The sequence below is a fragment of the Falco biarmicus genome, chromosome 2 (assembly GCF_023638135.1).
Source record: "Falco biarmicus isolate bFalBia1 chromosome 2, bFalBia1.pri, whole genome shotgun sequence".
NCBI classification, from domain to species: domain Eukaryota; kingdom Metazoa; phylum Chordata; class Aves; order Falconiformes; family Falconidae; genus Falco; species Falco biarmicus.
The window spans coordinates 78,627,627-78,640,503 of record NC_079289.1 but is presented as its reverse complement, the minus strand read 5'-3'; the positions used below and the strand labels follow the sequence as shown (position 1 = coordinate 78,640,503).

Here is a 12,877-nt window from a genome sequence, read left to right as displayed (position 1 = left end):
AGCTGTATATATTTCATACTGGCACATGCAAAGGCCAATATGTGACAGGGTGACATTCCTTTAAAATATTTCTTATTTCAATTGTTTAATCTTCTCTCTGCTGACAAAGCTCCCTTTTTCTTCTTGTGTAATGAAAGTCTCTGGCATGTTAGTCTATTTGAAATGACAGGCAAAAGTAACAAGTAAAATCAATTCATTGTCACCGGAGCATCCCCAAGTGTTTAAAATGGAATGTGAGTTGAGGAAACAGGTGTATGTTAACCAGTTAGAAACCAAAATCTTTTGCTATTGTTGTTTGTTTTAAGAAAACAGGAAGGATTAATTTAGTGAAGTTTCATTTATCGGATTCAATTAATAGATTCATTCCATGAATAATTGAATTTATATTCAGAATAGCTACAGTTGTAGATGTGTGAATGATGCTGGTTCTCTGTGAGTGAATAAAAGAAATTGAAGACAAGGCATTTTAAAAGGCATTAGAGAAGCTAATTATGTGATTATTCCATCTTTGGAGTTTGAGAGAGAGTTTCTCTGTTTTGAGACAATTTTGCCTGCTCTTCTAGCTGACTGCATTGCAACCAGGGAGATTTTGGAGGGTTGATTGTTTTTTTCAGTTTTGTTTTTGACTTTGATCTTCAGAGCAGGGGTGCTCAGTGCCAGTGCTCTAGCTTCAAGGCTGAGGTTTTCCTTTTCTGCTTAGCTGCTCACCTTATCCCAAACATAAAATCTCAAACCAGATTTCTCTGAGCTGTGTTTAGCATTCTTATATGGGTGCACGTCTGTCTGACTGTCCCAGTCTCTGCCATTGCAGAGGGGAACAGAGCAGTGGCATTTCAAGCAGGAGATCTGCAGTATTAGGAGTGGCTTCCAAACGCAGCCATATGTCCCTTTCATAAACCATGGCAGTCACTGAAAAAAACGGTGTAAATTTAACTGAACTGCTGTGAAAGTTTAGCAATAAGGAAGTCTGTAATGTTTAGCTATTCCTAAATGCTGTATCAACATTCCATGTTAATAGGTGGTTTAGAAGTAACTTGTGCTAGATAGCTGCATTAATGAGTGGAGCCTAAGTGCCTGAGACAGCCTAGTCTGTTTGACTTTCAAATTAACCCTAGGAAATGCTGCCTCATGAATATTAAAATTCAGCCTCCTGTGCCATGATCAATACATTATTTTTTATGTATGACCTCACAAAGATCCAGCCTGTCAAGTTATGGGCATTTGTCCAATATTCTTGTGTAAATGTCAAGATAGATGGTTCTCAAAACCTGCTTTAATATTTCACATAGTAATAGAGGTGTCTGCCTGCACTGACCTCTTCATATCAGAAGTGGAAACCCAGGGAAATGCTTGCTAAATGGGACAAACCGACTTGGCATTTTCACAGGAGCAATGAGATTGGCTAGAAAGTACAGAAAGATCCCTTATGTTGAGCCTAGATAACTGCTAGATAAAGCCAACCAGTCGCCCCAGAAAAGTTAGTCTCCATGGAGGAAACAGAATATATTCTTGTAGAAGCAAGTAGAGGCATGCATTTGTATAATGCCAAGGAGTTAAGTATTTTAGTAAGAAGCACATTAACTTCCGATGCCTTCAGCACAGACAACTATAACTGGGCTAGTCATATGGACACTTCTGTAGCTGGTGGGGAAACATAGGTATGTCCTATGGGCCCACTGCAATGTATGTGTGTCAAAGAGGGCAGAAGAACCTTGCCTTAGAAGTTACCTTTTCTTTGTGTCATCTCTGAAGGGAGTCAAGGTGACTTACAAGGTGGCTTAAGTACAGGTGTTTTCACTCTAGAATTCAAAAATGAGATGAGATGAACTCTCCTCTTCCCCTGGCTATAGGATATGCCAGCTCAAAAGTAGAGAAATGCAGTGACCCATTCGGCAGCTGAAACTAGCTACCAGTTCACACTGGAGAGGTGTTTAATGGTATCTCAGAAACATCCCTTATTTATTTGGAATTCACTTTGAAGGACTACATATTCCAATGCTTTCAGGTCAACCTGCCTTTTGAAATGCTAATCAGATGAAATTGGCCTTTATCACCAGCAGATATTTGTATATCAAAGACATTCCTTGCACATTTTCTGTCAGTCTCAATCAAGTTTAGATGACACTGATTCATTATTTTTAATGCTGATTCCTAGTAAAATCTTCTTTTCTACGTCATTAACATTTCATTATTTTTAGCCTCGTGTTAGTTAGCCATTACCATGCTCAATATTGCACAGGGAAGTGAGTAGTATTCATTCTAGTGGTTCATTACCCCTCTATTTTTACATACAAGAATCACAAAGCCCATGTTAGAAATAAAACTGGCTATATTGAATATTGTAATACTGTTAAGGGCTGATGAGTTTCTCTTCCCCACCAAGAAGTGGAGCTGCCTGTGGAGGATGTGCTGAGGTGCACAAAGCCCACATCCCCTGGAGGAATCTATATAATCCTCTGAACCATTCCTTGCACAGGTTGCTTCGAGCAAACAGCAGAATGTAACACTGATAAGCCAGTGCTGCATAGCAGCTGGTCGGCTTCACTGCAGCCCACGGCCAAGGCACTTGAGTGACAGTGCAAGAACAGACGGAACTGGCATTTCTTCCAGCATTTGTCCTTCGCTGCTAATGCAGCTAAATAGCTGAGATGACCTTCTGCTGGGAAAATTTGAATGCAAGTAATTTTGTGATTAAACAAAGCTAGACTTGGGGGAAGTTTGAACAGCCTATTACAGAACACAGTTTTATTTCTTGATTCTCTCCATTACTGAAGGAATAAGCCACCAAACCCAAGGATAAGGAACACCAGCGCAACAGTTCTAGGTGACCAAAGGCATACCTTGAGGAGTAAACTCCAGATTTCACAGCAGATGCAGGACTGCACCCTGTGTTGGAAAGGTTTTGTGTAAACCAAAATCGGTTTGTCAGAACTATTGATGGTAAAAATTTGTCAAATATGTTCACTTAAATTGTTTATCCAACCCTGCAAAAACAAACAGACAGATAAAATTCATAATCTGAACAAAACCAATTTGTAAACAAGATCTAGGCCCAAATTCACTGAATATAAATTGATTCAAACAAGTTACTGTGTCTGCTCTGTTTATTGCCATCTGCCATCTGTTTGGAGCCACTCGAAGTACCCTGAAGTAACTGGCTTTGTAGCACTCAGCTTAGTAGACTTTCTCCAAATGCTGTTTATTTCAATCTGGAAATATTTGTGTCTCCCAACACAGGTAATCAGCGAGTTTGAAGCCTCTCCCGACTCATTTTCCTACAGAATCCCCAACCTGAGCCGGAATCGCCAGTACAGCGTCTGGGTGGTAGCAGTGACTGCTGCAGGAAGAGGCAACAGCAGTGAGATTATCACTGTGGAACCGCTAGCTAAAGGTACAGTGACAGCACTTTTAAAAGCAATCCAGAACTTTACAATGCTAATTACTGTTATAATTGGCACGTGGCTTCTTTATGCCTCATTACTTATTGAGAGTGGGGGTTGTCAGGAATAACTTTAATTCTCTCCAAAAGTTGGGTGACAACTCTCAGCTAATCACCTAAGCTTTTGCTGTAGTCAGCAGAGAATGATGTGCTTCTCTAGGGGGTAATTCATCCCACCTACCTTAGAAGGAAATAAATTGCTTTTTGTAGCAATTTTTATCTTCTTTTGTTGGGTACAGAGGGTTTGCAAATGATCCCCTTCCCCTTTGAATGCGTCTTCCTTTCTTTTCTTGCCATACAAGATAACTTATTTATCATTCCTCTCCTTACTAATATTTCTTGTTTACTCCACAAATGCTGTCTTCTGTATAAAATGGTCTGATTAACATATCTAATAACTCTGAACAATTGTTCTCAACTTGCATTAGCTTTGAAGTTTGCTGCTTCTATTTCAGATATGAAGAAGGGATAATGTGCCTCAAATCTTGCATATTTTTTTCTAGCTGTATTAGTTGTTCTATTAAAAGATTTTGCTTGGGCCCATTAATTCTGCTTTACCTGTACTGTGAGATGTGATGTTTACAACACTGTAGCACTTTAGCTTGGAAATAGAGACCTAACATTTCAGACAGCAAAGTGAGAAGAGCCCCATCAGTATTCAGTCTTTGCATGGGGTCTTCAGACTGATGTTGGTTTTTTTCCCCACTCAAAATTGGTAACATCACAGTATGTGCCAGTATGAACAGAGTATTGAACATGTCCCTAAAGTTGCAAAGTTAGATGCATTTAATTGACTTTAAAGTTTTAGAAACCTGCTAATTATTCAGTCATGTGGCTAATGATGTAGTAATGTAAAATAAAGTGTCCAGTGCTTCATGGTGACAGATATTTTCTAAAAAAAGCTTTGCAGAACCTCAGCCAAATGCCACCAACATGACATTACTTTCTGCATGGAAGAGCATATACCATCACTGTAGGAAAGCTTGCTATTCCTGCCTATCTAGGTGGTTGATAACCAGTTTGATGATGGTAGATTAACAATCAGAGCTATTGTCATGGATGGCAGTGATGGTGTTTGGAGAGTACTATTTCAACATATGACATAGCTTAGAAGTTGCACATAGGGTTTCTCAGGTTTGTGATGGGAGCTTTCATGACTTTTCTTTGCCCCTTCTCTAGACTAAAGTTTTCACCATATGAGATGGATATTTTTCAACATTACTGTGAGAAGCCTCTAGTAACTACTATGTTACTACTGTAGGTCACCATGGAAGATTTATCAGTGTAAAAACAGGGAGAGTCTAGCAAGGTAAAGAGGCCTCAGTTGGAACAAGCAGGGAAATACGTGCTCCCCATACCATTGCTTACAGGGGTTTTTCTGTCAGCTGAGAAGAGCCACCTTCACTCTCTGCTTCTTTCTTTAGAAGGACAGTATAAAGCATCCAGTCAACATTAGTCAACATTATTCTCCAGTATAAAGTCTACACTACACAATGCTCAGGACAACCCTCTCACATGCACTTAGGACTGAAAACGTGATGAATAACCCATTGCTGCAGGTTGTGATGGACATTAGGAGTACTGATAGACAGCAATTTTATGAACTTTGGATGTTAGTCAGGTTAGAAATTACTGTATCATGTACCAGATTTCCTGTACAAATGCATCACTATGCATCACTGGGCCTTTTAGAGAGCTGGGAGAAATTGGTGATCAGTGGTAAGGGCAGTTGGATGCACAATAAAAAAGAACGAGCAAAGCTAATAGCCTTGAAGACCTTTCTTGCCCCCCAGTACATCTGAGTCAAGTAACACATCACAGGGTTAGAAGCAGTTATAGCCAGATTTTGCCACAAGTCTCCAGTGAAAGAACATCCTATGGGCCATTATTGTGAAGTTGTTTGCTTCCTTTTTTTCTCCACTTATTTCACAGTAACTGTCCAAGTAATGATACCATCATGACAGCTAATGCGAGTTAACTTTGAATTGAATTATGTTAACTTAATTATAACCCCTTTAAGAACTCCTCTGAGAACAATGAGAATGTCTAGATAGGGGTTTGATGTGAAATGGATAGTCCAATTTAAATGAAAGCTTAATTCAAGTTAACATTCTTTAGCATCTCCGTTTCTCAGAACAGATTGTTACTCTCTGTAATTAACTGACAAAAATAAGCAAAAACCCCCAACAAACAGAAAATAAGCATTGCAATGGAAGTTCAGTCTCTATGTAAGCAGGCTATGCCCCTGCCCATCAAACTGCTTCATTACTGACTTGAAAGTTGTGGGTTTAGCCTGTCAAATATATCTATACCATGGTTTAACCCCAGCCAGTAATGAAGCACCACACAGCTGCTTGCTCGCTCCCCCCTCACCCAGAGGGATGGGAAGGAGAATCGGAAAGGAATGTAAGACTCAAGAGTTAAGAACAATTTAATAACTGAAATAAAATGAAAATGAAACAGCAATAATAACAGTGACAGTAATGGTTATAGTGAAAAGCAGGGAGAGGGGGAGAGGAATGAAATCCAAAGACAAGGGAGAAAAAACAGCAAGTGATGCACAACACAACTGCTCACCACCCACTGACCGATGCCCAGCCGGTCCCCCAGCAGTGATCTGCAGGCCCCAGCCAACACCCACCCCCAGTTTACACACCGAGCATAACACCCCATTGTATAGAATACCCCTCTGGCTAGTTCAAGTCAACTGTCTTGGCTGCATCCCCTCCCAATTTCTTGTGCCTCTCCAGCCCTCTGGCTGGCAAGGCCCGAGAAACTAAAAAGTCCTTGATACAGCATAAACATTGCCTTGCAACAACTAAAAACATCAGTGTGCTATCAACACTGTTCTCACACCAGCACTGCACCCAGCTACTAAGAAGAAAATTAACTCCATCCCAGCTGAAACCAGGACAATCTAAAAGACAGAAAATCTTGCATGTACCTTGTCATGGTCATGGAGAATGGCATTTGCCAGCAACACGACGATAACAGATCTAGACCCATGGCAATGTGATCCTCTGGGAAGAGCTCTCTGACTTTAATGTTGAGTCTCACCTGCTCTTGTAGACTACCTGAGCGTTAATGTTGAACAGGTTTGCCTCCTAGTCTCTGTTGCTTTTTGTGTTTTAAGTTTTTTAAGAACATATGGGACTCATATGATAGTACACACACCCCACTGGTCTCTCTTTAATGGCTCATCACGCTGGAATACACAGGCTATTCTTCTGTGAGAAAGGAACTCCTGACCCAGGGTGTCCGCTGATGGCTCTTCTATCTGGATTAAGCTGAGCTTAAGTGAACTGTCAAAATTCTTGTTCAGTTTCCCTATACAGTTTGCCTTTAAAATTCAATTTTTTTAATTGAAAAAATAACAGAAGTGTGTTATGGCCTCTTGCAAAGAATTTCTGCCCATTTCTTATTTTGTGACAGTAAGTGTAGGTCATTGGATTAAAAATTCAAATAAACATGCAGAAAACCACATGAACATGGGAGTGCACTATTCCGTGAAGGCATCTCTTTATCTTCAATTAATGATGGGGTAATCTGCAAAAAGTAGGAACAGACACAGTTCTAATCCAGTGCCGTGTCATCTAACAGAAGGCTAGTGGGTAGTGGCAGGCGTGTGGGTAGCTTCGACAACAAAGAGATGAGCCCTGCAGCTGAGTTGCCCGCATGCTGCATAGAGCTCCCTTGGCTCCAAAGGGAGAGGTCTGTGAGATCCAAGGTATTTTAACCTCATGAATGCCCGTTAGCATTTCAAACCTATTGCTTTCAGATGAATTTCACTAGACTTTTATTTTGTTTCTAGTTTTCTTTTGTTTGTGTACCTGTTAGCAGTTTCAGAACGTTATTAGAAGTTTAAGCTATAAAGAAAATTGGACTTAAGAGTTTTCATGCTGTTTTACCATCTCTTTTATAAGCACTCAGCACATGAAAGGAATAAAGTAATCTATAGAAAGCTGGGGGTACTTTCACAGAAATAGCACAGCATGCTTTTGTAATGTACACTTCCGAGTTACGGTGTGTGATCTTACCGCTGGATTAGGCTTCTGTGAGCTTCGTGTTACTTCCACACATCACAGTAAAGTGGGACACACAGGATATTGAAAACCAGGACCTACAACATAAATTTAGTGCTTTAAAACTCTGAAATCCTGATAACCTATGATTTAAGGAAGAATTCATAAAGAAATAACTATCAAAAATAAAGGGATATCACAGAAAGGTTGCTAAGTGGTGCCAAGTCATGCTGAAGCCTTCAGCAGGATTCCTGCACTACGTATGCTTTGTCATAAAGTAACTGGCAGCAGCTGGAAATAGCTGGATATTTTGAGAAACACTGGAGAAGTGGAAAATCCAGGGAGAAAAGGATTAATAGTTCATTTTAAATGAGTTTTCAGGCTTCATTTTACAGAGGGAATTGTGCATGGAACAGGAATTCAAGTTTCTAACCACTGTTGCTCAGAGTGCACTGCAGCTACTAGGAGCAGTCCAGACGCTTACAGATGTATTTTGCAGATAGTCACAGCTGGCAGCACCTCCTGCTGCTTTTGAAAGATGGTATGGGTACCATCAGGCATCCCCTCCAACAAAAACCTGGCATCACTGAAGACAAACAAGCATTCTAACAGTAATTTCAGTGGAGTCAGCATTTCATGCCATGTGTCTGGGTAGAAAGCATTTTTCTGTTGCAGTTAGCTTGGTTAATTAATCCATGGCTTGTGCCAGTATCGGCCTGTGTAAATCTTGTAGAAGACAGGGCCTTAGGAGTGCCACAGTGGAAAAGAAGGCTGTGCCATGAGACTTACTGACTGACCAGTGTCTCTGTATCATTCTGGTGTACGACCTCCTCAGGGCAGCACCCGCTGCAGCACCCTCCTGCCTGGGCTAAGCATCAGAGCTGCCAGCAGGGAGCCAGTGGTCTGCAGATGCTGTTTGGCCTGGACAGGACGTCTTGGTGCTTGGCTGTCAGGAACGTAATGTTTTCCCATTACCTAACCTTCCCATTGCCTGGTACCCTAAAGCTGTAAACAGCTCCTTCTTGTGTTTTCAGTTAGAATTTTGACCAGAGAGAAGTCTCTCCACAAGCTTTGTGTTCAACAATGCTTGAAGATAACATAGGCAACACAGTCCAAACTGATAATGTAATCTATGAAATCTTTTATTTTTATTAATCTTTCAAGTCCCACTGCAGCCTACTAAATCTAAATTATTTCCCTGAATTCTTCAAGGCTTGTTCTTTTATGCATGATTTTTTTTTTTTTTTTTTGAGATGAACTATCCTGGTTATATTTAATGCTAATGCTCATTTTCATGTTTTTCTAATTGGTGCAAAATGGATGATTAAGTATAAATTCTGATCAGTGCACATGGCTGAAGTAGATAAGGATTAAAAATACAGTATTTTGTGTACCTGCATTCAGTATATGCCTTTGAAATGTGTATTTAGAGGCCAACAAGAAATTTATTTCTATCAAGGGTTATTCTTGAGTAATAAAGTATGAAGAAGCTCTAACACAAACCTAGTGTTCCTGTATATTGTAAACTGAAACTACAGGAATGATATTTGTGTTGATATATTTAGGTAATATGAGAGCTGACACAAATTAAACTGACTTAAGAGTTTGTTCGTATTTGTGGACTTCAGATAGACTCTGCAATGTACTAACATGTACATCCATGAAAGTTTATTTTGCTTAATACCATAGCTGTTGTAATGGTGATGTGCAAATAACAGAGCTTGTGTACAATGCTGTCTACTGTGGACACTTCTTCCTGGAGGTTTAGAGAGAAGCATCCCTTGGACATAATTTTTGTCCATAATTTCTACTATGAAGTAAATAAAAATTAGTAAGGATGATCAATAACTAGTTTTTTCTGTTTTTTCCCCACAAGGGCTCTTCCAGTCCTCTGCCTCATCTCTCTCATAATTGCTTTTCTTCCAGATACTAAAATTATAGCATTTGTGCTTGAATAAATAGCTGAAATTATGAGTTAAAAGGAATTAGTTTCCTAAAAGTACAACTTGAAGCAGATTGGTTTGGTTTTCCACACTTAATTCTGGATGTGTCTATTTCCCTTCCAAGGGCTGTATGAATGACCAACTAATTTCAGTCTTTTTTGCTGTCTCGCTCAGCTCCTGCCAGGATTTTGACATTCAGCGGCACAGTGACAACTCCTTGGATGAAGGACATTGTCCTCCCTTGCAAAGCTGTGGGAGACCCAGCTCCAACAGTCAAATGGATGAAGGATAGGTAACCAGCAACTAAATGTATAGCTCAAATAAATCCCATTTGTTTAAAATCCTGAGGGTTGCAATGCAGATGATCCTGGATGACTGTGTGAGGAGGAGAAGGACCGTTTGCAGGGACTGCACACAGTTACGGTAGAAAAGGAGTTCAGAAATTCCTTGAACTAAAACTGATTGGCTGTGGTGATTGGAAGGTATCAAAAGGGAGGAAAAGTTACAAAGAAGGGGTAAAGGTAAACATTCAAAACATAAAACCTAGGAGTCTCTTCTGTTTTAACTTCAGGCACACTGAATAGTTTCAGTCTGAGAAAGTGATATGTCTGATGTGTTGAATTGTGCTGTGGAGTGCAGTGTACATGTCTTGCACGTATCTTGTTTTCTGTTACTCCATTTTGATCTTTAGTTTCACAGTTTGACAGAGTCACTTGGAAATACACATGGACGATAATTTTCCTCTGAGCGCTGTGCAAGCAGCGATACTGCAATGCTATGAAACCATCTTGTGCATTGCTGCAAATAGCTATTATTTTATAAAGATGAACTTTGTAGCCAGGAGTTGCCTTTTATTCTGATTTTGGCACTTTTATGAAATATACAATAATTAAGGAAGGAGTGAATTTCCATTTTCAATCAAATTGGGGCCAGGATATGTTCTTTCAGCATATGGCAGGTGTTTCTCAACAGAAAATATTACTTTGCTGTCTTTATCAAAAAGGACGCCACCCTCCCTCTTCTTTTTCTTTCTTTCAATAGTTCGTTGCTTAAAAAAAACCCCAATTCTGAGTAATTTTGATTGTAACTTCTTTAATGTATGCACTTTGTTTCCTGTGAGGTAGTAACGGGACACCCAGTCTAGTGATGATTGATGGGCGAAGAAGCATCTTTAGCAATGGCAGCTTTGTCATCCGTACTGTGAAAGCAGAAGACTCTGGATACTACAGTTGTGTGGCCAGTAACAACTGGGGATCAGATGAAATAATTCTGAATTTGCAGGTACAAGGTAAGACTATGAGATTTATCTCATAATTGTTATCACATTTATGAACTGCCATGTGCTGGTAATGCATAGGTATGTCTGTTTGCAAGTGGATGCAAAAAAAATAGTAATAAAATGTATAAATACAAATGTATTTTTTGCAAATTTATAAATATAATATTATGCATGTCACTATGACTCAGACATCAACATTTTATGATATAGCAGAGGTTTTGCTTTTGGCGGAATGATTACAATAAGTCTCTGTGTAAGCTTTCGTAGGACTGACAATGGTTTGCATTCAGTTATCTTCTAGTTCTTCACACAGAAAATAACAGCTTATGCATTCTCCTTACAAATATTACATGTGTCATTTAAATACTTCAAAATTCAGAAAGAGCTGAAGGCCTTTACTTTAGCTTCTGAAAAGCCATCCACAGAAATTTACCTCTGTACTGAGACCTTGGACAAAAACTTCATTATGCAAGAGCAGAATTTTATTGATGGTGAATATGAGGAAGCATTTAAAATGAAGCATCAGTACACCTTCAACCAGCACATATTACCAGCTACTTTTCGTATGCTAGTTGAAATGTATATAATGCATCATTGTGTTGATATGTATAAAAGCAATAACAATACAGGAATACACATTGACCGTGTATTCACATACCAAGAATTTATCATGCAGATTTCCTAGCTCACATACACTAAATTAGATCCTAAGAGTGCTTCAGTTGGCTGCAAATTGTTGTACCAGAGAGAAGCAAATAACTGAGTTGGGAATATAGGCCATGCTGTGGTCAGTCACTCTCCTGTCCCTTGATATGCAATCTCAACTTCTTCTGCAGACATATGAGAACACAGAAAGAGATTGTTTCAACTGCAGTCCAACTTTCTCTGAGTAAACTATTCCACTAAGTCCTGAAAAAAGTGCTATTGTGTACCTACAATCCAACAGAGCCTAAGGTGCTTTTCTGCAATGTTTGAAGCATGACCACAACAGGAAGTAGGGAGACTAAACACTACCGAATGGAAACCTTATATTTCACTAAGTACTTCCGTAATGGCATATCCTTGCTGTTATTGAACTGCAGTAATTAAAAGCAAATCAATATTACTTCCCTGAGGGACAGAGAAAGACTGGAATCAAATATGTGGGACCACCATCTTTTTTAGATAGAGTGAAGATGTGATGAAAGGTTTTACAATAAACCTTTCACAGTGTAGTGTGTGGAGTCTCCTTCCATGGAATCAGCCAAGTCAGTCAGAATAATGGAACAAATCCATTTCACAGGGAATTTTCCTTTAGAGTATAAACTGCCTTTTTTTTTTTTGTTTTCTTCAGCACTGTTTAGCCCTGTGAGACCAGTAAAATCATTTTTTCTTTGAACTAGTCCATAGCTGTAAACCAGCAGCTTCCACTTAATATCAGGACTCATTATTTTGCAATGTGATGACTTGAAGGTGAACTGCAGTGGGGACCTTTTCCTGGAGTTTCATTCTGCAGGCAGAGCTACCCCTTAAACATAGGCAAAGCAGGCGATGTCCTCTGGCAGCAGACTGCTGGAGATGACAGAGCATTTGTGACTTCTGTCCTGCCTTGCTTATGGGTTGGTGTCTGTTGAGCAGTAACTACGGCAGTGAAAAGGCAGCTCCTGCCAGCGGCAATCGCCACCCCCACCACCGCCTTCCCACAGTTGCAGTGGCAGTGACCAGAAAGGTGTGACTGCCCTGTTGTCTCTCCTCCATGGCTTTCCATCCCAGCTTTGCCACTACTTCCCAGACCCCTTCCCATGATGAACACTGTCCATGCCTCCTTGTTCTTGAGGCAGCAAAGCTCAATTTTTTCTATGTTTCTGAGGAGCTTGGAGACCTCTAGTAACACTTGTTTAAAAAACAAACCATAGAATGAGCCAGACCCCATGCTGCTGGGTATCACCAGAGCAGGGCAAAGGATGTGAAATAGGAACTTCTCTTTCTCCCTCCTTCAACTTCTGAACTTACAATTGCAGATGAAAAACACTTGGGTGAAGCGTTAGTAAATATTTACCCTTCAGGGCTCTAATAAATATTTGAGTAGCTCTTTGAAGTTTCACCTGCCATTCTTCTCTATTTCAGCAAACACTATCCTACACGGCCTGACTGCTTTTGTGCTGTGGTGCTGGTTACCTCACTTGTACAACGGGACTAGCGGAATGATTCAGGC

At 40.0% G+C, this 12,877-nt stretch overlaps 1 protein-coding gene across 2 annotated transcripts in view; it reads left to right on the top strand.

The window, feature by feature from the left end:
* Positions 1 to 12,877, top strand: part of DSCAM (DS cell adhesion molecule) — a 470,381-nt gene that overhangs the window by 404,605 nt on the left and 52,899 nt on the right. The window contains exons 21-23 of one of the 2 annotated variants that reach the window (XM_056328736.1): positions 3,238 to 3,391; positions 9,579 to 9,696; positions 10,529 to 10,692. In XM_056328736.1, the coding sequence (XP_056184711.1) occupies positions 3,238 to 3,391; positions 9,579 to 9,696; positions 10,529 to 10,692 (436 nt within the window). Of the gene's footprint in view, positions 1 to 3,237; positions 3,392 to 9,578; positions 9,697 to 10,524; positions 10,693 to 12,877 lie in introns of those variants that run through there. The other variant, XM_056328738.1, reaches the window with a different exon arrangement.